At 31.6% G+C, this 26,882-nt stretch overlaps 4 protein-coding genes across 5 annotated transcripts; 1 reads left to right on the forward strand and 3 right to left on the reverse strand.

Annotated features, from left to right (window-relative positions):
* Positions 1 to 104: 104 nt before the first annotated feature.
* LOC119830388 (zinc finger CCCH-type with G patch domain-containing protein) lies at positions 105 to 5,251 on the reverse strand. Of its 2 annotated transcripts, none has more exons than XM_038353388.1 (10): positions 5,044 to 5,251; positions 4,629 to 4,838; positions 4,447 to 4,545; positions 3,651 to 3,788; positions 3,224 to 3,318; positions 2,939 to 3,056; positions 2,290 to 2,476; positions 2,059 to 2,213; positions 1,447 to 1,617; positions 105 to 882 (listed from the first exon to the last, which is right to left on the reverse strand). In XM_038353388.1, exons 1-10 carry the CDS (start codon positions 5,083 to 5,085, stop codon positions 463 to 465), a joined length of 1,635 nt encoding a protein of 544 aa, XP_038209316.1. In that variant the 5' UTR covers positions 5,086 to 5,251; the 3' UTR covers positions 105 to 462. The 2 variants fall into 2 exon arrangements, with proteins under 2 accessions (XP_038209316.1, XP_038209315.1); XM_038353387.1 differs by having other exon boundaries at positions 2,059 to 2,216.
* A 1,386-nt stretch (positions 5,252 to 6,637) lies between these two features.
* On the reverse strand, positions 6,638 to 9,698 carry LOC119830330. Its single transcript, XM_038353302.1, has 4 exons — positions 9,526 to 9,698; positions 9,358 to 9,438; positions 9,099 to 9,275; positions 6,638 to 8,807 (listed from the first exon to the last, which is right to left on the reverse strand). The coding sequence occupies exons 2-4, from the start codon at positions 9,405 to 9,407 to the stop codon at positions 7,418 to 7,420; spliced, it is 1,617 nt and encodes a 538-aa protein (XP_038209230.1). The 5' UTR covers positions 9,408 to 9,438; positions 9,526 to 9,698; the 3' UTR covers positions 6,638 to 7,417.
* A 364-nt stretch (positions 9,699 to 10,062) lies between these two features.
* Positions 10,063 to 13,890, forward strand: LOC119830188 (zinc finger protein 622). The gene is made up of 6 exons (XM_038353098.1): positions 10,063 to 10,717; positions 10,804 to 11,004; positions 11,402 to 11,556; positions 12,186 to 12,326; positions 12,576 to 12,704; positions 12,990 to 13,890. Exons 1-6 carry the CDS (start codon positions 10,244 to 10,246, stop codon positions 13,099 to 13,101), a joined length of 1,212 nt encoding a protein of 403 aa, XP_038209026.1. The 5' UTR covers positions 10,063 to 10,243; the 3' UTR covers positions 13,102 to 13,890.
* Positions 13,891 to 15,428: 1,538 nt separating this feature from the next.
* On the reverse strand, positions 15,429 to 20,751 carry LOC119830531 (arginase-1). The gene is made up of 6 exons (XM_038353589.1): positions 20,001 to 20,751; positions 18,607 to 18,795; positions 17,138 to 17,324; positions 16,426 to 16,536; positions 16,148 to 16,275; positions 15,429 to 15,722 (listed from the first exon to the last, which is right to left on the reverse strand). The coding sequence occupies exons 1-6, from the start codon at positions 20,749 to 20,751 to the stop codon at positions 15,481 to 15,483; spliced, it is 1,608 nt and encodes a 535-aa protein (XP_038209517.1). The 3' UTR covers positions 15,429 to 15,480.
* Between the last annotated feature and the right edge of the window lie 6,131 nt (positions 20,752 to 26,882).

Raw genomic sequence — 26,882 nt, forward strand, 5'->3', positions numbered from 1 at the left:
AAAAGACATTTTAAATGGGTGGTCGTTTAATATAAATATTATCATTCAGTTTTTATTAGGCTTATGAATTAAAAGATCTGATAAAGATGTTCACATCATTTATTTTTGGTGTAATTAAAAAAAGAAGGTTACTTATATCGCATCTTAAAATAAATAATAACATTCATAAACGGTTACATTTCGATAATGTAATTCCATATCCACAGTAATATACTGTTAGCTGTCCGCAAGATTTCATTCGCATAATGGATAAACCTTTTCCAATGCAATTTGCCAATGTTGTTACTAATGCTCCGCTCATATTGTCTATTACATGATTTTATACAACGTAGAGCAGTCTTCGGTAAATGAGGTATTTAGCCCTTAAATATACTTTTGATTAAAACAAGTTCTTCGTGAGATTACCGTGATTTTTCTAATAATCTCATCAATTTATAATCAGTAACAAGTATACATATAAAATCAGAACATGGTTAACTTTTGTTTATCTTTTCTGAGTTTTTGTTCTCTGGCGATCTGTTGGCCCTTTTGTTTTAAAGCCGCCAACTCTTTGTTCTTTTCTGTTATTTGATTACCGACGTTTCGGTTACCGTTTGTTCCTGCAGGATATCTGCTCAGTGTATTTCTTAACTTGATAATTTCATTCTCTATTTTTCTACTATCTTCTTCTATTTTAAATTGTTCTATATTTAAATCTTTACTAGAAGACTGTTTTAAATCTATGGAAGTAGCTGGGGTTGGCTCAGATTTTTCAGCACTATCGCCTAGGGTTTTGTTGAGAAAGTTAAAAACGTTTCGTCGCTCTCTTTCTTTCTCTCTCTCGTATGATCTCTTATTTCTCTCTTCTTCCTTCTTTTGTAACCTTTTTAGTCGCTGCTCAACCTGAAAAAAGTAAAATTACTTATAAAAAATATATCTCTTTATTTCGGTTCAATAAAAGATTAAGATCTTTTAATGATTACATCTTAATAGTAATCTGTCTGGTAAATAGATATCAAAATATAAATTCGACTGTGGCAACTAATCAGTGTGAATCAGCAGATTTCATACTACAACCATCAGACTCCCTTCTTCAGCGCCAGATTTTTGTGAACTTTATTCAATCGAATCATCTAAATATAATATATAATAATTAATAACTCAAAGTGACTGAATGGCATAGTGATCTATCAACGCACAGACTGAACTGGACGGATCGGACTGGATTTTGGCATGTAGATAGATGTTACGACGTAGGCATCCATTGAGAAAGGATTTTGATAACTTCCACCCCCAAGGGGATAAAATAGGGGATGAAAGATCGTGTAAATGGTGTGGAAGTACCATGAAAATTTATTAAAACTGCGCAGGCGAAGCTGCGGGCAACAGCTACTGTGGGCAACAGCTACTTAGCGCTAACAATATGTAAATTAATTATAACAAATGTCCAATGCATTCGAGAGTTACCTTCATCGGATCCTGTGTACCGGCTCGTTGCGAGAGCGCGAGGCAGTGGTCGAGGCTGGAGCCGCGCGGCAGCACGCGCGCCTCAACCGGCTGCACGCGCCCCGCGCCCGCCGCGCCCAGCCCCGCGCCCGGCACGTAGCCCATCGCCAGCATTAGTTTCGACCCTATGCCCTGTGGCATAAAGCTTATATTGCATTGCGAGGCAAGGATAGCACTTCCTTGAGTTTATTTTCGATTTAAGCTTATAGGCATTTTTTATATCGTACTATAATTGAATATTTATTTAAAAAAAATGTTTTTTGGTGTACAGTGGTGGCTCAGTGGTTAAGACTTCTAACTAAAGAAAGTGCAAGAAAGAAATAGATTTTTTTTAATTTTTCTGTACATTTTTCATATCACCTTTGCTCGAAAAGGTAGAGGAAACCTTGGTGAGGAAACTTGGCATGATAGAAGCATGATAAAGTGGGAACATATAAGGGCCGATGTTGTTGATGAATTCACTTTTTAACACTATCTTTTAATATGTTTATATACAAATGTTTGCAAGTTCAACTGCCCGTTGTAAAAGCCTATTTGGAAATAATTGATGTATAAAAAACAATACATACTCACTCTAGTGTGCTTCTCCCACTCTCCCATGGCAGGAGCATTATTCTGCAGACTCTTATCAAGAATCAACGCCTGATCCATATCTGGTCGAGCAACCTTCATTTCTGGGTACTCTGTGTCACTGATACTATCATCTGAGTCACTGCTATCATCATCATCATCTAAAAAAATATCAAGTTAATTATTTTATAGCCTCATTATAACAAAAATGTGGATAAAGAAGAAAACACTCACTGTTTAATGGAAACAGCTCTTCAAAGTGCACATGATATTCTTCTACTGCTGATTTTCTCTTCTCCCCCGTTTTCACTCCTTGCTCTAACTTTGCGACACACAATCTATTCTCTAGATCAACGCTGGTTACCACAGCTCTATGCCATAAATGATATTTTTCTGTGGACTTTTTTGCTATGCTTACATCCTGCATTAAGGAAGGAAATACATTTAAGGCTTTGTAATGGTATTTATATTTATATGTTGAATAATTATTTTCAACAAAAAACTATCAAATTGTTAGAACATGACCACTTTTTTTTAGCGAAGTGCTTGACTGCCATCTCGCCTGCTGGTAAGCGTAGATGTAGTCTAGGATGGAGCGCACTTCCCTAGAAGGTACCTGTTCACTCTACCTTTATAAAAATAATACATAAACTAGTAAAAAGTTACGAGGTAACATAAAAAAATAAAGTCAACTGAATTTATAACGTCCTGCTTTTACAAAGTCAGTTGATAATTAATAGCTTCGAATTTACAAACTATAGCACAAACTAATAAGTTTAAAAATATTACTTAATTACTGCTTAATTTTAAAGGATAGTTTTAACTGTATACCTACATACATTCAAAATTTAGTTAGTGATTAGTAGCTTAGTCTCATACATACCTCATCATCAGGTGCTTTAAGCTTCAACAATATTCTACTTCCTGCTTTGAGTGTATCATATTTGGGTTCTATGGCTTCTTTTAATTCTGACAATTGTACTAGGGCACCATGGGAATATCTACAATAATATTTATTAATTAATTGTGATTAAATTCCACAAGAAATTAATGCAATAAAAGTATAAAACGGAAACAATGAACTATACTTCACTATGATTATAAATATATCAATTGGTAATTAAGTGATAATATTTAGAGGTATCATAGATATTTACACAAAACTCACCTACATTTTTCATCATCAAACTTGCATTCACCATTTAAAAAAAATGGACATGGTAACATTTCTGTATGAGTGGGGTGTGTAAATAAAACTCGTACCTAAAATGATTTGTTGTATAAGAAATTAAATACACATAATGACTTGTTAATGTAAAACCCCCTAAGGACTACCTATTATACTATACTAGCTGCCCCACACGGTTTCATTAGTGTAAGTCCGTATCCCGTAGGAATACTAGGATTGGGAAATTGCCTATATGTTATTCCAGTTGTCCAGCTGTCTACGTAACCGTCTCCATATTTCATTGCAATCAGTTCAGTAGTTTTTGCGTGATAGAGTAACAAGCACACATCCTTACAAACCTTCGCATTTATAATATTAGCAGGATTTAATACACACTATTATACAAAAAAAATTCAAGTAAATATACCTGTAAATCATTAAACCTGTCTTCATCTTGCCTAGGGACCACCGCACTAACCATTGCATTGTGTAGGCTTGGTTGCCCTCCCCATGAATGCTGGTGGTAAACTGCACACTTCATACCAAGAAGAGAGGCTAACTCATCCTGAAATTAAATGTGTGTTTGTTGCTTACAATATTTTTTTAACCAGCCAATAACATGAAAGTACAAGTTCACAGATTCTAAATGCAACATTGATAACATAGGCAAACTTTAAAATAACAATTTTACTATCATACATCCCATCTTTCCCATAGAGTGCCCATAATCAGTCTGATACATTATAATACAAGCCATTTTTTTCCATATCCAAATATTGCAATGTCATAAACTTAATACATATAAATTATGTATCCAAGATGGATTTCTAAACTACTTAACAGATTTTAATCAAATCTGCACATTATGTGCTGTCTGATCCAACTTAAAGGATTGGAGTTTTCTTATTTCAATTAAGGCAAATAACTAACCGGGCAGAACCAGGTGTGCAGATAGTATTTTATAAATTTATTACCCATTTTTTTCTTTTTTTTTTTAATGTCATAACGGGCAGCTGAGCTGGTGGTTCGCCTGATGGTAAGCGATCACCACCGCCCATAAACAAAGGTAGTAGCTCTGTGAATGCGCTGCCCACTTTTATGGGGTAAGGGAAAAGGAAAGGATTAACGACTGGAAAGAAGGAATGGACTAGGACGGGTGAGGAAAAGGAAACGGGCCTCCGGCTCCATTCCGCTTCTTCCTTTATATAATTAGCATACTTTACCTCTATGTCACTGTCTTCATTTTGGCTATTCTCTGTTGATTTTTCAAGTGTTTCTTGACATTTATCTTTTTCATAAGCTCCACTCTGTGCCATTTCTTGCTGTTTAATGGGATAAAAATTGTTAATCAACAGAAAAATTTAAAATGTCATATTAGGGGTATCTTAAGTTGGAACTTTTATACCATAAATAGAGCATATTCGCTGTCCAATTCATTCTGACTATCGTCATTTTGAAGTTGTAGGGAATCCTCTTCAGCTTCTTGTTGACATTGAGCATTCAAACTTTCTTCGGTTAAATCAATTAGTTGCTGCAATTCAGCTTCTAATTCTAATAAAGAATTGCGCTCTTCTGGATTTTTGTTTGTTTCAAGGCTTTGCTTCACTATCAGCAACTAAAATACCGAACTTTTAATAAAAATAATATCTACTTTTGTTACTATAAATATATGACCGATTGTCGTGGCTAAATTGTGTTATTTAAATTTATTTAATGTATAATAATGACCATTTGTGTCTACGTAAGATTTCAGTAAACCAGATTATAATTTCCAGTACAAAAGTTTGTGTATTTTTATTATTACAATATACTTGACTTACTTGATTTTTATATTGGATAATTGAGTCTGACAAATTATCCATGATTTAAATTTGTTGTAACAAACATACATCCGTCGCTCAAATAAATTAATAAAATTATTCTTTTTGATATAAGTAAAAAAAAATGTTAAATTGAATAAATCAACTTTCAATATGTATGAAAATAAATAAAAATTACGAAGATACGATGTAGTGGTAGGGATTAGGAATAAACATTTACATAGATATTAAAAGTACTTTGTGACATTTTTTTTTTAAGTTTTAATGGTTTGGCTACGAGACCTTTACGCCAATGCGACAATAGACATTTAGAAATTGAGCCTCAGAGTAGCATAATAAGACGGTTTATTTATTCATATAAACTTTTCTATCATTTCTACAAAAACCCGAAAAGAACACACTACCAGCGGAAGACCACTCCCTATTGGTTAACTTCCAATTATAAGGTAATTTTATTAAAACAAATATTTTCTGATGTCTAGTTAATAGTATAATCTATGGCACCTACTGTGTCCATGTTCATTCCATTCCGTAGTACAGTTTTATTCTTTGATCTTTGTTCCATAAACCGTTCATGTGTACACCAAAGATTTATGTGCCTATTGCACTTTACTAAATTTACTTTCTAAACTCAGAAGCATTTGAAATTAGACGCTTGATCACACTGTCCTAAAATTAGGTACTGAATCTGATAATAGACACGAGTGCTTTAGAACCAACGGATTCAGAAATTATTTATGAATGGATTTGAAATCGTTTTACATAATATGAAATCTGGCTGAGATCGCGACTTCGTTTGCGTGGATGTCGGAATTTATTACTTTTTTGTAGTGTGTAGCACTGTAAGAGGATACCGACACAAATCATTTTTTATTTATGTATGCTTATGCTTATTCATAAACAACATTAGCTGTGGAACTATCTCGAGCGTACATATTAAGGTTATTGAGGTTGTTTACGTGTAAAGTACTACGTATAGTTAATCATGAGAAAAGCATTACTTGACTCAAATTGCAAGTTATTGTTTACTTCACACTTCAAAATAAACACAACATAACAAATCCTTTTTTTAAACGAACTTCATTCTTTCAAAATCTTAACACCGCGATTCAGAAAATTGGCGCTATTTTTTGAATCACGCACAACTCCATCTATTGAATATCTGCCCTGCCCGTGTTCTTTTCCTCACCCATCCCAGCCCATTCCTTCTTTCCAGTAGTTATTCCTTTCCTTATACATTACCTCTAAATCGCGGGCAGCGCATTCGCACAGACACTTTTAAATGTTACTTCAATTTACGCACATATTGTTGCATTTAAAAGTTACGTGAAGATGTTAGATTAAGTGCAAATAACCCAAATTTTACTTCTGGAATATTTTAAATTCAAATATATATCTATACTAAACCGATTGCAACGTAGCAAAAAGTAAATGTTACATTGCTTTCGTATAATTTACGTGATACCCGAACAAATAAATCGACTAACAGACAAAACTTCTGAAAATGCTAGAAATTATTTCTCTGGGTTGTCCTTTAACACTGGCTATTATACATATTTGGATTCTTTTTATTTACAAAAACGACTTTCTTTAAACTTTTCTCTAGTTTTAATGTACATATAGATAGAAGTTACACCATTTTAACTTGTCATAATAAAAAAAATTGTAAAAAAAATAATATTACACTTTTTACATTTAAATTGATTACACGCTCCTAAGTTCTGAGACGACTAAATTAGAGATAGTGTAATTAGGATTAGATTTAGAATGCAATTACATTAACAGAAGAATTGTGGATTATACTTTCCTGATTTCAGTGTAGTGTCATAAGCGCAATTAGACTAGTAATATATTATAAAAAAATATATTTTTACAATTATTGTACCATACTAGCGAGGCTTCTACAGTTGCGTAGCGCGAATTTTCGCCGCTTAGAGCCGACTAGAAATACGCCCCCCAAACTGCTTATGTATCAAAACAATATACATTAGCCATAGAAATGCAATCTCCTTGGTTTTACTTGGGTCAGTGGTTCAATGCTGGACAAGCAGATAAACCAGACAAAAAAAGATAATTATATGATAATTACGTGTTCGCCGTGGCTTCACCCGTTGTAGCCTATGTATGCTGTATGGCTGTATGGTTTGTATGTATGATGTAATAATTTTTGGAATCGGTCCAGTGAATATTAAGTAGATGTTTACCAGGTTAAGTCTATTTTAATAACAAAACTTACTTCTAGATTATAAATATTAATAATGCAAGTACTAATTTCGATTTTAACGATTACAGTAATATTTTATTGCATTTTTTAATATACATGTAATAATGACAAATATCCAAAGGAAGTCCAGGTACATTATATGCTAATTAATTAATTATCAATATCATTTAAGGATTCCAATGTAGAATTTTTTATAACTGTTCCAACAACAGACTTAACTGTTGCACCGTCATAATTATCATCGTCATCAAAATTTACAGAAATCATTTGATATGTGTTATTCATTAATTTCTTTATTTTACTATTCATATCATTCTTGTTATGATTTTCCATTAAAACTTGAATATTGGTATCCATTTTCTTAATGAGCATGTTTTTGTTGTTTATGTCTTTTTTTAGTTCCTTTATTTCGTTTAATAGAACATTTTCAAATGTTTTATAGTTTTCCATTATAGTGGCATATGATTCTGTTATTTTTTGTAGTTTATTTTGAAGTTCTTCAATTTCCTTATCTTTTTCTTGGAATAAAGGTTTCAAATTATCACTTCTTTTAACATCTTCTAAATTAAGAATATTAGGTTCATTAGGACCTGCTAATATTAAACTGCAATCAAATCCTTTAGATTTAATGAAATTTTCGTAAATCATAATTTTACTTTCATATTCCTTAATAAGTTTCTCTACAATATTCATTGGTTGATTTGATGTAGATTGTAACTTTTCCAATTCTGTGGCTTTGTTTAATAGCAATAGCTCCAATTTATCAGATAATCGATTAACATTTATACGCAATTCTGTGTTGCTTATTCTTTGCTCTGAAACAAAACTATGCATATCACAAGAATTAAAATCTGAAAATTGAGTGTTACTAGGTCCTTTAAAATCTGCATTTTTTATAAGGGCTAGTTCTTGTTTTAGTGGCAAAATAATGGTGGAATTTTCAAATAATGGTTTTGCAGGTAAAGGTTTATTTGACTCCAAATGATTATATTTTGTAAAATTTAAACTTTTCTCTGTCGAGCGCTTTGCTGTATTTTTTGTGAGTTTATGTCTTGAAAAATTAAGATTGTTTCCATCATCATGTTCATCCGTTGAATCTGTAGATTGAACTGTTATATTATTCTGTGGGGGCAATACTGATTGGCCCATATTAGCCATCCTTTTCAGGATAGAATCTTTACTTTTATTTGATAAGTCTCCCTCACTTCCTAAATTGTTTTTAGTACTTAATGTGTCATTTAATACTTCCTCTACATTTTCATCGGTAGAATGCTTTATATTAATATTACATTTTTGAAGGCATTCCACAATATTTGCTATTTTTGCACCTGGAGCACAGATGAGCCAATATTTATTAAAATTATCATAATATGATATACTGACATCTTTCTTTACATTGACAATAAATGTGGAAGTGATAGTTGCAAGGGAAAGTGTACGTTTATCAGAGGTATAAATAATCAAATGATGGACACTTTCTGTTGCTGATTTAATTATTGCAAAACCCAAATTCTCATGGAGATTATATGTTCCATTAGTCCTGTAAATTATGAGATTTATGTATTATTATAACATAAGAATATAACTGAATTAAAGAATTATGTATTGACCAGAAGAATAAACCATTATAATCTGAATTCATATGTAAATGAGTAGGACAATCTGTGTTATAAATATGATAAGAAACAATCTATGTTAAAAGTATATAAGCATTGAATGTAACAGTTAAGAAATTGCCCATTAATCATCAAACAATTTTTCGATAAGCAAAAGCAGTAGCAGAAATATTGTTATTATTAAGTATTTAATAAAAATAAATTCATTCAATTACCATTCATATCCTGAAATGGCAGTTGCAAAAATGCAGTTTGTGACTGGGCCACTTTTAGGTTTATCTGTTATTGATTCCTGTGGGGGTTGTGCAGGTGTTTGTGGAACATATTTTAATGAAGCATTATCCTTGTCCGTTTCAATTTGATTGGCATTGAATATCGTAGCCAATGAAGTCCTTAAATAAAAATTAAAATAGAGAAAAAACCTAAATGATTTACAATAATGAATGTTTGCTATTGAATTGCTATATATCATACCCAGGTGCAGGCGTGAAAAGATCGACATCAACTTCATCTGTTTCCAACATTTTGTGCAGTAAAACTTTGTTATTACAATTTCTAAAAAGAGAAATTGATATTCGATTTATTCATAGTTCTTTTCTTTTACCGAAGTTTTTTTAACTATTGATTGTTCTTTAAAGATACCTAATGATTATGTGATTTCACTGTCACTTTTTCATTTACTAGTAAATAGATTTAAAACTATTCTAGGCTACTTGTTAGACATGAAATACATAGCACATAAGATTGATTAAAATATTTATTAAATCCTACGACACAACAATCAGCATACGGTTAAAGTCAATCATCAACTGTCAAGTATCAGTGATTGTGTCAGCTGTCAGTGACTCTGGGAAATAATTAAAAACGAATGAGAATAATAAAGATAAGATTCAAATTTATATACTGGATAATATTTGTTACCATAGATACACAATTTTAATTTTCAGGTGCGTTAACAATATCTACCAAGGTACCTAACCTGTCTTTACCTAGTTTAAAACTGAAAAACAATATCGTTAGTAACAGTTTATAATTTACCTTCTTTTTATCAATTTATTTTTTATTTAACTTTATTTTACGTATCTAGAATAGAGATTTTGCATGACGTTTAAAGTGGTTAAATAGGTTTGCGTCCGTTTTGCGTCGTTGAGTTTGTCAATCAGGGAATTGAACTTTGATGTTTTATAATGACATTTCACACTATAGATTACAGCTGAAGTGTGGTGCTGTGTTCAATAAAATTTTGGAAATAAAATTTATAATCATCCATCCTTGTAACATCTTTCAAACAGCCTTCACAATCGAGTGTTCACTTTTCTGTGATAATTTTAATCCGTTAAAACCTTGTAAGAAAACTATAATGCCTGACACATTCACGTGTATCACTTGCCAGGTGCTATTCAAGTCTGCTGATTTACAACGAGAACATTATAAACTAGATTGGCACAGGTACAATTTGAAGAGAAAAGTCGCAGGTATTCCTCCAGTGACATTAGAAGAATTTGAATTGCGGGCAAAGGAACATAGGGAACAAGTTCAAAATGAGAATTGCGACGAATCTGTCTATTGTAAATGTTGCTCGAAATTGTTCAATACGAAAAATGCGTATAATAATCACTTGAACAGCAAGAAGCACAAACAAGCTGAACAGAATTATGTTCCCAACGAAAAACCAAGTCAAAGAAAGGAAGAGGAGGAGAGTCAATCTGATTCAAATAGTTTCGAAAAAATTGAAGCCAACAAGTCCCCCTTGCAGCGAGAAAAATTTGTTGTTGTTAAAGATGTTGATGGCTCTGATTATGAAGACATTGAAACAGACTCAGAAATTGAAGAGGTGAAATGGCATTAATTTTAACAAAAATTTGTTAATATTATTTAAGAGTAAGATAATTCTAATTCAAATAATTGTTTTCTTTACAGCTTGATTCTGATGAGTGGGAAGAATGTAGAATAAAAGGCAGTGATTCACTTATAAAACCCCGTGATTGTTTGTTTTGTGGCCATCACAGTAAAAATATGGTCAAAAATCTGAAACACATGTCAATTACACATTCCTTTTTTATACCAGATGTTGAATATTGCACGGACATAAAAGGGCTGCTTTTGTATCTCGGCGAAAAAGTAAGTGTTTATAAATTGTACATCAATATTTGTAGAGCTGTTCCTTTTTAAATATCCTATTATTATTGTTTTGATATGGTGTACTCTAATGGTGCACCCTTCCCGCCATATGTGCCTACATGCCTCATCTGCTCATAGTCTTACGACTGATTGCACATCATTAAAAAAACATTGTTTTGAAGACAAGAATATCAATATCTATGATTTCATAGTTTTGATCTACTCTGTGTAAATCTTATGCCTTTAGCTAGTAGGATAATAATGCTATAGTCGTCAACAAAACACATGCACATGTGTACATACTTTGGGCACTATTAGCACTTTTCTGGGTACATCATGAGAAACACAGTACAAAGTGGTGTTTGAAATATCATTTTAATTTTTAAGCAATTTCCAGATTTCTCAAGGATTCATGTGCTTATGGTGCAATGAAGCAGGCAGGACATTTTACTCTATGGAGGCTGCTCAGGCACATATGCTTGATAAGGGACATTGTAAAATGTTACACGAGGGAATTGCTTTAGCTGAATATTCTGATTATTATGACTATAGGTAAATATTTCAAGAATTACATCAAACTTATATATGACACAAAATCTTACAATATTTATTGGCAGCTTCTGTTACTTAAAAATCATTAATGTTGATATAAATATATTTTTTCAATAATTAAATTATTTGAAGTGTTGACCATGATCCATCATGACTGAGCCATTTGTGAAAATCAGCCTCATGATTAATTTTATTTCTATTTTTCCTATTTTTTTAATTGTTACAAGCATGTTAATAGTATGAAACTAAAAAAAAAATATTTATGTAAATAATTTTTTTTCACAATAATTATAAGAACATCTGATACACTTGTATGTTAGGACACAAGATAATGGTAAAAATATGTTGTTATTATTGTTAATATGATAAATATACTGCTTGGTCATATATTGCACAATATTATTCCAAGTTGCACTTTATAGTGATATGTAAATTTATTGATTTGTTAAACCTTATATGAGATCATATTCATAAATTGAACCTCAAAATATGATTATCCACATTAATCTTTAGAATACTGCTTACCACTTCATGTGAACTTTATATTATAACACTACTTTTGTGATACATATGATACATTTATAATATGAAATAGATCTCTACATGACCATTAAATATAACTTCTCCAGTGCATCTTACCCTGATCATGATGAAGGTGATGAAGATATGGAGGTAGATGAGCCAACAGAGGATCCAACCATGCTAGATGGTGAAAATTTCCAACTGGTGTTGCCATCTGGAGTTGTTATTGGGCATAGGTCCTTGTTGAGGTAATTGTATATACTTATATGCTATTTGTCAAAGTCCATGTTTCATTAAATCTATTCAAAACTAATTATTTATAACAAAAATTAGAAAGTTAAGTAAAAAAAAGTGACGGTTCTTTTTTATCAATGCTTCTCTTCCCAAACCATTTTATTTTCAACCATTGTTATCAAATCAAATCTTGATTCAAGAAACATATAAAAAATTAGTAGGTATTAATATAGCAAGTTATATAATTTGTTTTGTCATTTCAGGTATTATAAACAAAATGTGCCTCAATCTACCCAAGTAGTGGTGAAAAAGTCTCAACGAAAACTTCACCATTTGTTGGGTGTTTACCGCGCGTTAGGATGGGCGCCTAAAGAGCAGGCGGCAGCTGCAAAGTATGCATTTTATTGTATTTTAAATTTTAATTCATAATCACACACACAATAATATAAATTAATTTATCCTTTTTTGAATATAGTTGTCATAACAGATGCAAAAAGCATGTTATAACCAAAATTATTAAAAAAAAAAACAATTATTATAATAGGCTTAATTATGATATATGAGTAACAACAAGATTTTTATTTTCCTGATTTGAACAACATCATATCTGAGTGTAGATACCAAATACCCTTAGTATAATTAAGTCTAAAATGATGTTTACACATTTTTTTTTACAGGAAAGCTCGTGACATTCATTTCATGAAGCGGGTGCAGGCCAAGTGGCAAATGAAGATGTCTATGAAGAATAACAAGTTCCAAAAACATTACCGACCTCAAGTCAACTTCTAGAAGAATCTAGAAATGTTCCTTGCATTTTATCTTAATATGTACATGTCAGGTCATAGTCGTCATCCTTATCAAAGAAAAGGATTTCTTTAAAGCAAAAAGATAATATAAAAATCAAATTAGTAATAGAGGAATGTTACGATATTATAACATTATTATTTTTTCGACCAGATTATATCTTAAAGATTACACAATTAGTGATAGATCTTGCAGAACATTCTTATTTCCAGGTTCCTACAAAGTCATTTGACAAAGGTCTGAAATATGAATTTATGAACTTTTTTTTTATTAGTTTTTATTTCATTTTTATATTATTTTCAATTGGATCAATATGTAGATTTTTAGTTTGTGGATGATAAATAACAACATTGTAATTTTATTGGTTCTTATGACTGGCGTAATATGTTTGTCCTTAAGTAGTTACTCTTGTTATAAAATGCTTAAATATTCTCTGTGGTGTCCACAGACATACAAATTGTGAATAATGCCTTGCACAAACAAACCTCAACTTTGAATTAAAAAAAAAGAAATTTAAACATTTGTAATCGATGTTTGATTGTTGACACTTTTTTCCTTAACACTTAGGTCATATAAATTGAAAATGGAAGGGACAGAACTGAAAACCTCAATTCATTTTTGTTAGGGTATTAAATTGTCTGCTTCTATTTCTGTTAATTTTACAGATTTCTATGCATTTTATAGTCGCATGGCAGTATAACAAGTACACAGAAACAATGAATTCCATATATGTACAACGCAAATTGTAAATAAGCAATAAAAAATACAATGAAATATTGTTTTATTTGTTCAATGCAACCGGTGATTTTTTAAGTTTAACGTATCTATACTTCTTATGGTAGAAAGAATCGTTAAAGTTACTTGCTCCATTTAAAGTCCATGGTATTTTGACAGGCTTCGGGTCTATTGTTAGACTTATTTTGTACAAAGGAAACGGGTTTACTTTTCCTTTAAAAAAGTTGGTTATCGTTTTTGATAGACCTTCATTAATTATGTATTTCGATTCAATGTTGGGTATGTTCGCAAAATATTTTTCAGCCATTTTGATTTCGTCTTCTCCATTATCGCTTATAGGTTTGAGCGACAGATTAGTTTTGAACACGGAACAAAATACCTGTAATTATGTTTATTTTTCGATATGTATATAAATAAATTAGAAAGCTATATGGTTTCGTTTTAGAAACGAATGGATTGATGGCCCTTTGTATACCTAATCTCGTAGTGATTGTCATTTCAAACCTATCTGACACAAAAACGGACACAATTGAAGCATTTTGGGACCCAGGTGAAGCTAATAAAGCTAATACGCATGTTAAAAAACCATTAACATTATTATAAAGAAAGTATTAAATACTTTGAATAAAAACTAAAACTACTACTAGGTACTATACTTATAAATTTTATTCGTACAAAATATATCAGCGAGATTATCAAGCTGAAGTTCTGCTTGTTGAAATGCTAAATTACGATAGGTTACTTGATTTATATTATTGTCAAATACTTACGAGCAATAATAAATATTTTTTAAGGAACATGTAATACATTTTTGAAAAAGTGGTTTGGAACCTTTTATCTTTATTATTTGGTATTTTTGCTTATCTCAATACGAAGTGCAATTAAGTTTTCCGCCAATTGCCTTTTGTATTATTACTTTAACAAAGAAACATAATAAAATTTCATATTTGGATTCAGTTCTATTTATTTCTTCCATCTGTAGATAACCATATTATTGATAAATTGTGAAACATCTCAAAGTCAAGAAAGTGAGGGAAAAATAAAATATTTTTAAAAGTATAAGCTAACTAACTACTCATAATCTTACTAAGTACTCTTGTTTAAGCAAAAAGTCCTTTGTTGTATGTATCTATCGCGTTTATCAGATAAGCGTGTCGCCAGGACTTTGTCTATCGCAGAGGCGGAATTTTTCAAACTTTGGTTTTACCATGTTTCTTGTAAGCCCCATGTACCTTGGGAAAACTAAAAACTAGATACGGTTAATAATATAATGAATAAATCGCGTTTAAAATCCATTAAAAAGTTTTTAATTTCTAAACTAAAAACGAGTTTAGCGCTGCCTTCCAGGGTCCGCACATGTTAGATACGTTCATCACTGGTCAGGTCTGTGATTGCAATGGAAAGAAATAATATTTTAATTCATTAATACATTACATATTACATACCCAATCGTACCCTATCAACCTAATCAACATATCGTTTGGTATTCATTAAAAATATCAGTTGAAATAAAGTCGTCATTTGTTAATATTGGGTTATATTTCTTAAAAATGAATGAATTTAAGTACAAACAATATATATAGCACATAATAATAGCCCCTTTAAAAGGGAAACTCCTAAGAAAGTGAATTAAGACTTATTGTGATGCGTTTGTACGGGTAAGTCAGAAACGCCGCGCGGAGCTGTGCCGCGCCTTGAAAATCCAAGCGCAGCCTTTAAAATGCATAGCCCTGCTTCAATTGTCCTTTTTCTATCGGAGTCATTTCCTATCGCCGGATTTATTTCCACGAGATCTAGTGCTCTCAAACGGCCCGTCGAATGAATAATCTCCATGAGTTTTATTCCTTCACGTAGAGTTAAACCGCCCCGCACTGCAAAATAAAGATAGTATTTTAGTTATTGAGAAATCGTTGTGACGGTTATTGAAATCGGCGCAATAAATAATAAAAATCTGTAAGTTTGTTTCATACTTTGTGGTATTTCTTAACCTTTTAAAATACAGAACAAGTTTGTTGTAATTGTCAATTGTAACCAATCCAAAAAACAACGTCAGTTTTCTCTTTATAAAAGTTAATTAAAAACTAGAGAGAATTTATTTATAAGTTAATTCATAAAGAACAATTTTAGGCTTATAATATACTTATACATAAAAAAAAACATTTCATAGAGTTCAGAATTGCCGAAATGGGTGACCGTTGAGAATAGTTTTTTCCAATTTAGATAAATATATAATTTAAATATACATTTGAACATCATATGATTTTAAAATGAAAATAAAGTAATTGGTAGTAGGTACCTGGTGTTCCTGTACTTGGTGCTTCCAGGGCATCCAAAGAGTCGATATCGAAGCTCACATGAATAGGCTTTTCTTGGCCAGGATCCAATACATGTAGAATATTGTTAATTGATTTTTCAATACCATGACTGCAAATAGTTTAATTCATTGTTTCATAAATTATTCTGATATGTAACTAAATCTTGTTATACATAAAGTGTAGTTTTACCAAATAAGTAAAAGATATATTTAATTTACTTGTAATGCATTTCAATGCTGTAAAATTAAAAATAACTTACTCTTCAACGTCTTCCATAGCAAATGTAGGTACTTTATATTTTTCTATAGCCAATCTTTCATAGTGGTCTACAGATCTAAGTCCGATGTAACCAAGGTTCTTAATCGAAAATCTAGAAAATAAATAGTTTTTTTAAATGCTTTTAAATTGTTTGCCATAAGGAAGTTATTAGTTTCCCCACTTAATAGTTATATCTGTAAAAATTTTTATCGATACTCGTTAGGTCTACGATATATACTTACATATCTGAAATTTAATATACTTCTGTTCTTTTCTTTTTTTACATTTAAAGTACTGAAAGGGTTTTTTAAAGATTGGATAAAGTACTGAAGGAGGAGTCTGAATTACTGGAAGATTTCTACTCAGATAGAAGGATCATTAGATGCATGCTATTGTACTTAATAGGTAATTTTAATTAATTTAGAACTAAGAACAACAAATGGCAACTTTTTTGATGACAAGTTTTGTCGTGAAAAAGATTATTGGAGGGGTTGATAGTAATTTTATACAAGGAATTGTGCGCCCTTTATTATTGTGCGTAGCTAATTAAGAAAAGATGTATAACTTTAAACTTGTCAGTGACAAGTTACCACACCACATGCCTCCTACCAATAGCGTATTTAGATTACAACAGGCTATATTGAAAGTTGAAGTTAAATAAAACATGTATTCTAAAGCTGAATTCATTGGGTAAAGAAAAATATTTATATTACTTGGGAACTTGCCAGTCCATAGTAGGGAGATAAGGCCAGTAATCCGATAGCTCTTTCACAAGAAGTGCGACGGGCATGCCGTGCACTGAGCCCGACTCGGAAGTTTTGTTTGTGTTGATATCCGCGTGGGCGTCCACCCAGATGAGAATCATGTCCTCGTTCACATTATAATGCCCGTCCACAGTGCCTATAGAATGAAAATTTCTATATCATTTTATAACATAGAAAATAAAAAAATTATTAGAAACTAGAAGTCGTAATTTGCATATTGAAAGCCTGTAAATTTTTGTTTGGGTTGAAAAAATAGCAGAGAAGTTAGTTTTCTTTCAAAATAGGTAAGTTGTTGCAAAATTAGGTTTTCAATTTTAAATCATAGAAAGGTAACACAAAATATAATTTTTGATATCACCGAAAACCAGGGGTAGAACGAGGTAACAATGGTTAAAAAATTAGTAGGTAGATACATAATAAATTGAGCATTCGGATCACTCCAATAAATGGTTACAAATAGGTACAAAAATAGTAACCTATTCGGTCTTCAAAGCTTCCATTAATTTTAGTGTCTTTTTAGCTGGGCCTGACACCTAAGTACCTAAGTAATACCATGTTAATTAGATGTTATAATATAACCTTATTTAAAGCAATAGTGTACCCATGCGATATTATAATATGAGGGGCTCATAAGATGCGAATGAGTCAGCTGTTCTAGAAATGCGAGTCAGCTTCTTCGGTAATGGAATGTCAGCTTGAATAGCAGGTTGACATGTCTTACTGGCTACGTCATTACATCGTTTACTTATCAATATGTCACATGCCTTTTAACTTTTAAGTAGAATTAAAGAGCAACTCATGAGAAATAGACATAAAATTAAGCTGCTATTAATAAGAAAACATATATATGACATAACTCCAAACAAACATTTTTAGTTTTTAAATTTCAATGCTCGATCCAGTGAATCGACCTATATGAAAATAAAACGTGGTAAAAAAATAATCTATTTTCCTCTTAATTAATAAATCGCACAAAGAAACCAAAGCTTCTCTTTAGAATATAGCTTAGCCGTAAGCTGAAGATTTCTTATAATGACATATTTATAAAGAAATATAATAATGTCTCTGCTATTCAGTATATTAGAGATTATATTCTTCACATGATGAGGTTTATTTTTTATATAAGTAATAAGAAAAAAGCAATAAAAGGACATCGCCTAGAGACACGTCTGCTATCTAATTTATCTTTAAGATCAGAGTGTATATGAAGTATGAATGCTATTCTATATCGAGAGTAGCATATGTGTCTATTTAAATTGTTTTATACTTTTTAACCCCAGCCAAACATGACATACAGGTTCATGGATCTATTGATATATTGTTACTTTCAAAGTCACATCAAATTTGTGAACATCATAATGCCTCGATGATTTTTGAAGAGTACGCTCTAATAAACATTCCCGATCACTTAAACCTACCAACTCCAATGGAGTGATCTCCTCCTATAGTAACAGCAAGTCTCCCATCCCGTAGCACTTGAGACACTTTCTTGGAAACATTATGATTACAGGCAGACACAAGAGGTAGAGACACCATGTTATCTACGCCAACATCTTCATGACTCGTCGGTATATCAATGTCTCCATAGTCTTTAACGTCGAGGCCATCTAATGCATAGATATTGTTAAAATGAGAAAAAGATATAGATATTGAAACTAATATTAACCTGATGCGCTTTAAAAAAATACTAGTGAAAACGTATGTGCTTTATCTCATAGAAATATCTTTGAAATTTCAACCAGAAGCTTGTATTTAATTTTGAGGTTAGGTTACATTGTTTGTCATAACAAGTTTTTCTATTATTTAATTGCACATTGAATACTGAATTTTAGTTGCGTAAAAAAACTTGAAAGTAAAACAACGACAATACTAACAGTATTGTCGTTGTTTCGTTAATAAATGTTATATATAAATAAACACAAAATAGGAGTAGGTAATTTTTTTTATTATTATTTTTCGAGTAAGTACCTATTTAAACAAATATAAGGAAGCAACTGTTATAAGTAATAACAAAATTCCTTCTTACCAATTTCTTTTAATTCACTAATCAACCCTGACGACCGCATAGCCGCTGGTGCCACACTTACTCCATACTTTTTTTGACCCTTCTCAAATGGCACTCCAATTATACCGACTTGCTTTAAAGGTTCGAACTTTTTAATTTGAGACATTTTTCTTACGAAAACCTTAAGGACATTCATATTTACAAGCTTTTAATGCTTTGTGAGAGTAATACAATAAGAGCGAAATAAAAACTTATCATTTAGAGCAAATGTTATTCTGCATGTTATCTCCGAGCATGTCAAAGATCATTTTTTATGAAAGTTTGCCTAATGTATTATGTTTAATATAGATATTTTAAAATAAAATATTAGTTGTTGACAATTGCTTACCTCGTTTCGAAAATACCAAAGGAATATTCCACTTAAAAATACAAAATCGACTAACACTTGTGAATGATATTATTTTCTTTTAGAATTTCAACGGTTATTGAAATTAATACATCGGTAATGTTTAAATTAACTCCAGGACTCGCATTTACAATCACAAAGCATTGCTCATTTTCATTTGAATATAGGTGAAAAATGTATCATTAACACGTTTCTCATATTTTATGAGATTTTTATATATCTTTCTTATCTTGAATTGACTGCAGTAGAAAAGGCAGTTGGCACTCAGATTTGTCTTTACTCATTTTATTACTACACTTCAAAGAAGAACGGAGTAGAAAGGAAAAGTAATTACATATATTATAATAGGTATTTAATTACAGAAAATACGATATATTTATAAATTGACTGTTTGTAAATACTTGTTTCTTTACTACGAGGCTTTTTGTCACCATGTTCATTTATATCCAATTGTGTTTTTGTGATCCACGTCTTATACGGTGTTATAACTGTAAATATGTTATAATCAACATCTCCTTTCAAACTTATAGATCCTACAGGACACGATGTAATTCCAACAACTTCATCTTCATAGAAAATTGGCGCACCCTCACCGAATGGCAATTCGTATGTTATTTCACTTGAGTATTCTATACCACAAATACAATAATACCACTTGGGATTCGAACAAGCTACTTGTTTATATTCCTGAATTTGCAAGACAGCTACGTCAGAATTTTTCAATTGCCCGTATCCAGTTACGGATAGTATCTTATTTTTCAATTCGGATTCGAAGTAGTTTCCCAAAATGGCACTTTCAGTAAATTGTAAAAGTACTGCTCTGACAGTAAATACGATTGCAAGGTTGCTGTGCATCCGTGTAACGTTTTGATTTAATTCATTTACCTCGTACATATAATCTTCGTGAACTCTTGTGAATGCAATCTCGAAAATATTATTTCTGTGTAACATTTTCCCTACTACTGCACTGTTAACTGCGACGAACGTTGGTTCGGGGGAGACGCAACGACCAGACGTTAGTATTGCGCGTTGGCTTATTATAACTCCTGTGCACGTGTAATTTTTTGTATTACTCAGTAAAGCCACAATGTAAGGATGTTCTTCAGCTAATATTTCAATTATTCTCCAATCTCTGAAACTCGCGTAATTCATTCCCATGGATTTAGAGGATAAATATATAAGGAATAATAAATATGTTGGAGAACTACATACTCGATTCATAGCAACGCGCTTACATTGGAAATTTATTTCGCTACCAAAATATTTGATTTGAAATAATCATATCAATGTCATATTGACTAGTCTCTTTGAAGCATATAGAAGTAAATCTATCAGATATAGAATAAATATAAATGATATCGAAACTGTAATATTTCAAGTAAATTAAAAACATACATTTATATTTGAAATTGTTATTTACGAAAAATCATTATATTAAAGAAATTTTATGCAATTTATATTTAATAAGTCATAGTAGCTAGGCAGTATGGTAAAGGCGCTGTGCTCTATCAGTTCGATCGTGACCAACAGGCCTTTAGACCTTGTTGTTGACCCAAACAAGAGCACTGAAAAGCGTTAGTAATTTAACATTTGCATGAAAAGCTATAATATGAAGGAGTTCTTAACCTTAAACGGAAGAGAGATTTTATCATCAAAAGGTTTTCAGTTTCTTCAAATGGACAAGAAGACTTGTTTTTGTAAGCAGATAAATTAAATATTTTTGACTGAGCGAATCTTTTTATTTTTAGTGACATTGACCTTTCTATTTAGCATTTAGATAACATTCAAGTCTTTTTATGTGTGTTACATAAGCTTTTTAGAGACTAATAATCAACATTATTTTTATATTAGATATTAGATTATATTAGACATTTATCTTAATTTCAAATACATATATCGATATAAATGAATGTGTTCGGAGAATCCTACGGTTCTACTACTCTACTAGTAATCAAGGGAGTTATTATTAATTTAACGGATTTAACATTAATCATAATAATACTCACTCGTAAAATATCTATCTACATGAAAAAGCTAATTGTAACGAATTCAGTACCTCGAAATCGGTATTATGTGATACGTTTAAAGATTCGTGGTTGTACAAAATGGTCGTCACGAAGAGCTTTCATTTGAATGGGTTGTCAGATAATAAGTTACGAGGGTAGTCCGGCAACCGGATGATAAAATTGCAACCTTATTCAGGGGCTAACGCTATCGATTCAATGCTGATCTCCTATTCATACAATGATCCGATACTTCCGTGCGTCACGTAAATAATTTCTATTGTGCCTTGTTATTAGGTTAATCTCTGGCGAGAACATTTGTAGTCATTTTTTTCGAAAAGATGCGTAATGATTTAGGCTTTTAAGGCTAGTATCTTAAATTTAGAATTTATTTTGTTTTGGGTTCTTAATGGTGTTGAAATTTTAAAGATTAATGCTAATAAGGAAGTAATGATTATTTTGCAAAAAGCATGATAGCATCAGGAACTTAGAACAGGCTATTTATATTTAAATCCATTTACAAATGTTTATTTCCGGACTATTCAATGTTGAGGATTCCTTCGGCAGACGTCAATCCTGGATATAGCAGTAATATCATGATGTATTATTATAGTTAAATCCATTTACAAAATATCGTATTTTGCTGTTTGCCGTTGAGGAGTTCCTGACTGACTCGAATATTTTAGCTCAATCGGAAATAGGGAAGTAGGTCAAAATTTACTACCAAAATTTTATTACATTGTAAGTTAGTTTTTCCTCGATAACCATGAGTTTCCATCATCAAATTCTGACTTTCTGATTCTTCGTATTAAAAATGATCTGTCGAAATAAAAATCGAAATTTCAAAAAACCTTCAGACAAACATGTGATTCTCTCTTTCTTTATACACGCTATGTATGCATTGCGGAATGTACAAGTATACATGGCGAAGAAGTTACAGACTATGTGTAACTTTCCTTTTAGTACCAATCGTGGTACTAATGAAAAGTGTAGTTTGTACAGAGAGGCACTTATTGTATCACAGATTGTGTTGTAGTGTACTCGCCGTCGCCGTGCTTTGTTCAGCTGTTGGAGAGAACGTTTTGTATGGTTGAAATTTGAATTTTCTTTAAAGCTTCTTGACCTATTTTCATGATGTAGCCTGGCCGAGATTTGGGCATTATTTTGGACTGTTCGATTCAAACGATAGTAGAATAATTTGAAATCATTTTTTGCTTGTAATGTAAAGGTTTTATGCAAAATTTGTTGTTCAGTTAGATATATATACAATTTCTTTAAAACATGTCTTATATTAATTGATCCCAATTATATCAATGCATGTACGCATGAGCATGTTTATATAAAATGAAAAAGGGGAATTAAAATTAATTTAATTTACTTCATTAAATTAGATTTTATATTAGGTTTACACTAGCTATCGACCCGCGGCTTTTTCTGCGTAGTAACGATAGATAATCCCAGGGTTTATCCCGCATAATTCCAGTTACTATGGCATTTCAAGGAAACCATCCTATGTCCTTTTTCAGATCCCATACTATCTTTACTCCAAATTTTATCCAAATCGGCCCAGAAATTTCTGAGATAAGCATATAGGACAAATAATGCCTTTATTGCGTAATGATTGATGGTTGTTGTTCTTCATTTTTTATTTATTAATTGGATAATTGGAATAGAATAATATTCAGGTTTTTACTTGGTGCGCTTTTACTTATTTAAAAAATTGGTTCCATTAGGCTGTAAAATCCTAGCCATTAATTTTCACTTTCTGGTCTTAAACTTTGCAGGTACTATAAAGAGAAGCCCCTAGAGTGATATTAAGGACTATCTCGAGTGCGGTGAGGTTTTAAAGATACAACTTTGCTTCTACTTTAATGTTTTCTTGTAATTAAAATTAATGCGATACTTAATGGCTAGCATCTTTTAGTAGTGTACTTACTTGAAATTTATGCATGTCTATTGTAAAATATATTATATAAGACATAAAAAGTCAGTGCCTTCAATCTGAATATCAACATAATTAACCTAATCATGATAATTGATCATGTTATGTTCATTTATATTGGGTTTTTTATGATCAGCCGGAGGCCCATATCCTTTTCCTTACCCTTCCCAGTCCTTTCCTTTATTCCTCTCATCAATCCTTTCCTTATCCCTTCCCAATTAAAGTCGGCAATCCATTTGTAGACGCGAAAGGTCTGCAATTTACCTTACGCCTCTTCAAATGTTCATGGGCGGTGGTAGCGCTTACCATCAGGCGACCCACCAGCTTCATTGCCGACTATGACATTAAAAAAAAACAATAAAAATAAAAGATCAAATAATAAATGAAACTCTGAAGCATGCGTAGATGGTATAGAATTGTCCAAAATAGTGATTTTATTGATTACGTGTAGGTAATAATACAAAATATTTGCCCTCCCACAATGGACAGAAAATGATTTTTTTGTTTAGAAAAGATCTAATTTCCGTTATGTGAAATAAAAATAAAGTGCTATGTGCTTTTCATGAGTGTGAAAATTGTTAAAAGTCAATGTTCACTCGGAGTTGTGATATTAATAATGAATCATACGACATATTTCAACGAGGGCTGTTGTAGAGCTTTTCAGTTGAGGTTCTGCAAACGCTGTAGGCAATGAGTGAGTGGTGAGGACTCTCACCGCACTTACAAGAAGTTATACAGCTGTTTAACATCGTAATTAAGCAATACCAAATGCCATATGAATGTGGATTTCAAGGTTGTTTGTTGTAAAATTTTCTTTCGTTCTTATGTGGGAGTAATTAGGGTGGTGTTTGTTGATTCTATTTTTATATAATATAGTTTAAAAAAATGTTTAATTATAGATTCAACTAATTTGTTTGAATAAAACTCAAATTATTGTATAGTCACCGATAAATGAACAAAGTCCAATTAAATATGTCTATTTAAAGTCGGTCAAATCTAGTCTAAAGTACAAAGATTACATATAAATATAATAAGTGAAGCTAATAAAAGCCTGTTAAAATGACTAGTTTTCCCTCCTTTGCTTGCTCTTGTATGTAGCTTGTTCTCATCATTGTGGGATACAAATAATACACGTCTTCACCAAGGTTCCGACGATTTTGTTTAAAAATTCACCTAAATCCGTTGAGAGATTTACGCATGAAAACATCATAGATATAAAACATATTTCGAATGTATTTGGATTAACGATAAAAAGAAAAGGCTATAAATAATTTTGTGCCTTCTTTTGCATAAATTCAGAATAATAACTAAAAAAAATATAATATTTATACCCGATGTTATCTAGAAGATATTTTGTCCACAAATTCATTTTATACTTTCTATGTAAATCGCGCAGTTTCCTATTTTCCTATAAATCTTAGTGTAGCCTGAATAGCTTTAGAGGGTGTCTATCGTTGGGAACGGATTTATAGCACATCATTTGAAATTTATTTATGGCTTTATTCCTTCCAAATAACGTCAGATTAAATTAAATGCATCTTTAAAATTCAATTCTTTTTCTACGCTGAGTGTTATAAAACATTTCGACTACAGACTTATATAAGACTCGAAGTAATTTCGAGGACTGACTTACATAAACCTTGGCATATAGTCATAAGTGTGTAGAAAGCAGTGGTGGCTTATTGGTGGGAACCTCGGACTTCAAAATCAATAAGTCGGAGATCGAGACCTGATGAGCGTGCAGGAAATAAAGCGATTTTTCAATTTATCCGCACTTGTGGATAACATCACCATTGCTTAAAACGGTGAAGAAAAACATTGTGACGAAACTGGCATGTCCTAGAGTCAAAAGATCAACAACATGTGACATCTGCCAATCCGCACTTAGCCAGCGTAGTGGATTATGAATCCTAATAGGAGGCCTGTGTCCCAGCAGTGGAAACATATATATGGGCTGATGATGATGATAGTCATGAGTATAGTCATAGAAAGCGTATAGTCTTTGTTTGACTCATGCCTCAAGGTCGAGCATCGGTAAAATTGCAGAGCACACCCAATAACATCACCATCATCAGTTATACTATACATATACGTTCCCATTGCTGAGCCCTCGGGCCTCCTAATAAACCTACATAAAACAATTAGATTTAGCACCAATAGGTACTGACAACATGAAGTGCATAGTAAAAAAAATTAATATGAGCCAGGCGAAATAACTAGTTTACGTATATTAACTTTAGGTGCTAACGTACTTTTAAAATTAATATTTCAAAATTTCGCTTGTAACTGTAAAAAATAATCTACAGATTAGTCTCACATTCACTTTCTTTTATTGCCGTTTCATCGTATAGTTGGGTTTGTAAAGATTGTGTAAATGTTTGACTCAAACTGATTGAAAGCCCCGGAAGATCGTTAGGATACCAAAGTATCTGCATAAAAGAAATTCTTAGGTGATATATTTTTGTTTCCCAGAATTTTTCATTTATATTATTTTTGGAGTAAATTGTTATGTTCTTTTATAAATATTATTGCCGTTTTATTGATAGGGGGAAATCATTTGTAAAACATTTTTTTTAATAATTCTTGCTGGTTCTCCCTTTGACCCTTATTTATATATTTATTGACTATTTAATAACTTAATGTATAGAGACACACAATCAAAAAAAGATAACCGTTTACTTAACTTTCTGCTTCGAATACTTATAATTATTTTAGTTAATTAATTACCAACGTAATTTCAAATAAACAGTGATTCTACAATTCAATACAGGTAAAGCTTCCCCATTTACATTTGAGCATCACACGCCACTCAACATCTCTATATAAATGTTATACGAGAAAAGTTATTCAGGTTCGGTCAGTAATTGAATTCCGCTAACAATACAGCGCCGTGCAAATTAAAGGGTGCTCATGACTCCAGCTTAGAGAATCTGCATCGCTATAAAGATATCGTTGAAACGGACTCCACTGCAGGTGAGAATAAAAGCAGTGAAATTCTGAAGCAAACGAATGAACGTGAATTATGTAAATTGAAGATAGCTAAGTCAAAAACTCTCGTGGCTTATTCGAAAAGATTGCTGGGAATCGGAATATTTGAATAGTTTTTATTTATTTGTTTTATTGAATAGAATTGTAAGGTTCTTGACTTATAATGAATTATAAGAAATTCTACCTCTTGCCCACGGCTACGTACGCGTTAAAATCGGAATAGTTTAACAGATATATTATACATATAAATCTTTCTCATCAAATACTCTATCTATTATAAAAAACGTATCAAAATCCAGAGTATTTAAGATTTAAGCATGCATAGGGACATAAGGATAGACAGAGAAACC

The sequence above is a fragment of the Zerene cesonia genome, chromosome 11 (genome assembly GCF_012273895.1).
Source record: "Zerene cesonia ecotype Mississippi chromosome 11, Zerene_cesonia_1.1, whole genome shotgun sequence".
Lineage (NCBI taxonomy): Eukaryota > Metazoa > Arthropoda > Insecta > Lepidoptera > Pieridae > Zerene > Zerene cesonia.

What these genes read in the sequence shown, in the direction of transcription:
- LOC119830388 (XM_038353387.1), bottom strand. Translation starts at nt 5,085, where the DNA reads ATGGATAATTTGTCAGACTCAATTATCCAATATAAAAATCAA. An exon ending in GCGAATATGCTCTATTTATG is followed by an intron (nt 4,546 to 4,628) that starts GTATAAAAGTTC and finishes CCCATTAAACAG; the next exon opens with CAAGAAATGGCACAGAGTGG. An exon ending in GTACACAGGATCCGATGAAG is followed by an intron (nt 883 to 1,446) that starts GTAACTCTCGAA and finishes TACTTTTTTCAG; the next exon opens with GTTGAGCAGCGACTAAAAAG.
- LOC119830330 (XM_038353302.1), bottom strand. Translation starts at nt 9,407, where the DNA reads ATGTTGGAAACAGATGAAGTTGATGTCGATCTTTTCACGCCTGCACCT. An exon ending in CTTTTCACGCCTGCACCTGG is followed by an intron (nt 9,276 to 9,357) that starts GTATGATATATA and finishes TTTTTATTTAAG; the next exon opens with GACTTCATTGGCTACGATAT. An exon ending in GCCATTTCAGGATATGAATG is followed by an intron (nt 8,808 to 9,098) that starts GTAATTGAATGA and finishes CATAATTTACAG; the next exon opens with GACTAATGGAACATATAATC.
- LOC119830188 (XM_038353098.1), top strand. Translation starts at nt 10,244, where the DNA reads ATGCCTGACACATTCACGTGTATCACTTGCCAGGTGCTATTCAAGTCT. An exon ending in GGGCATAGGTCCTTGTTGAG is followed by an intron (nt 12,327 to 12,575) that starts GTAATTGTATAT and finishes TTGTCATTTCAG; the next exon opens with GTATTATAAACAAAATGTGC. An exon ending in GAGCAGGCGGCAGCTGCAAA is followed by an intron (nt 12,705 to 12,989) that starts GTATGCATTTTA and finishes TTTTTTTTACAG; the next exon opens with GAAAGCTCGTGACATTCATT.
- LOC119830531 (XM_038353589.1), bottom strand. Translation starts at nt 20,751, where the DNA reads ATGAATTACGCGAGTTTCAGAGATTGGAGAATAATTGAAATATTAGCT. An exon ending in AGATCACTCCATTGGAGTTG is followed by an intron (nt 17,325 to 18,606) that starts GTAGGTTTAAGT and finishes TTCATTCTATAG; the next exon opens with GCACTGTGGACGGGCATTAT. An exon ending in GCTATGGAAGACGTTGAAGA is followed by an intron (nt 16,276 to 16,425) that starts GTAAGTTATTTT and finishes AACTATTTGCAG; the next exon opens with TCATGGTATTGAAAAATCAA.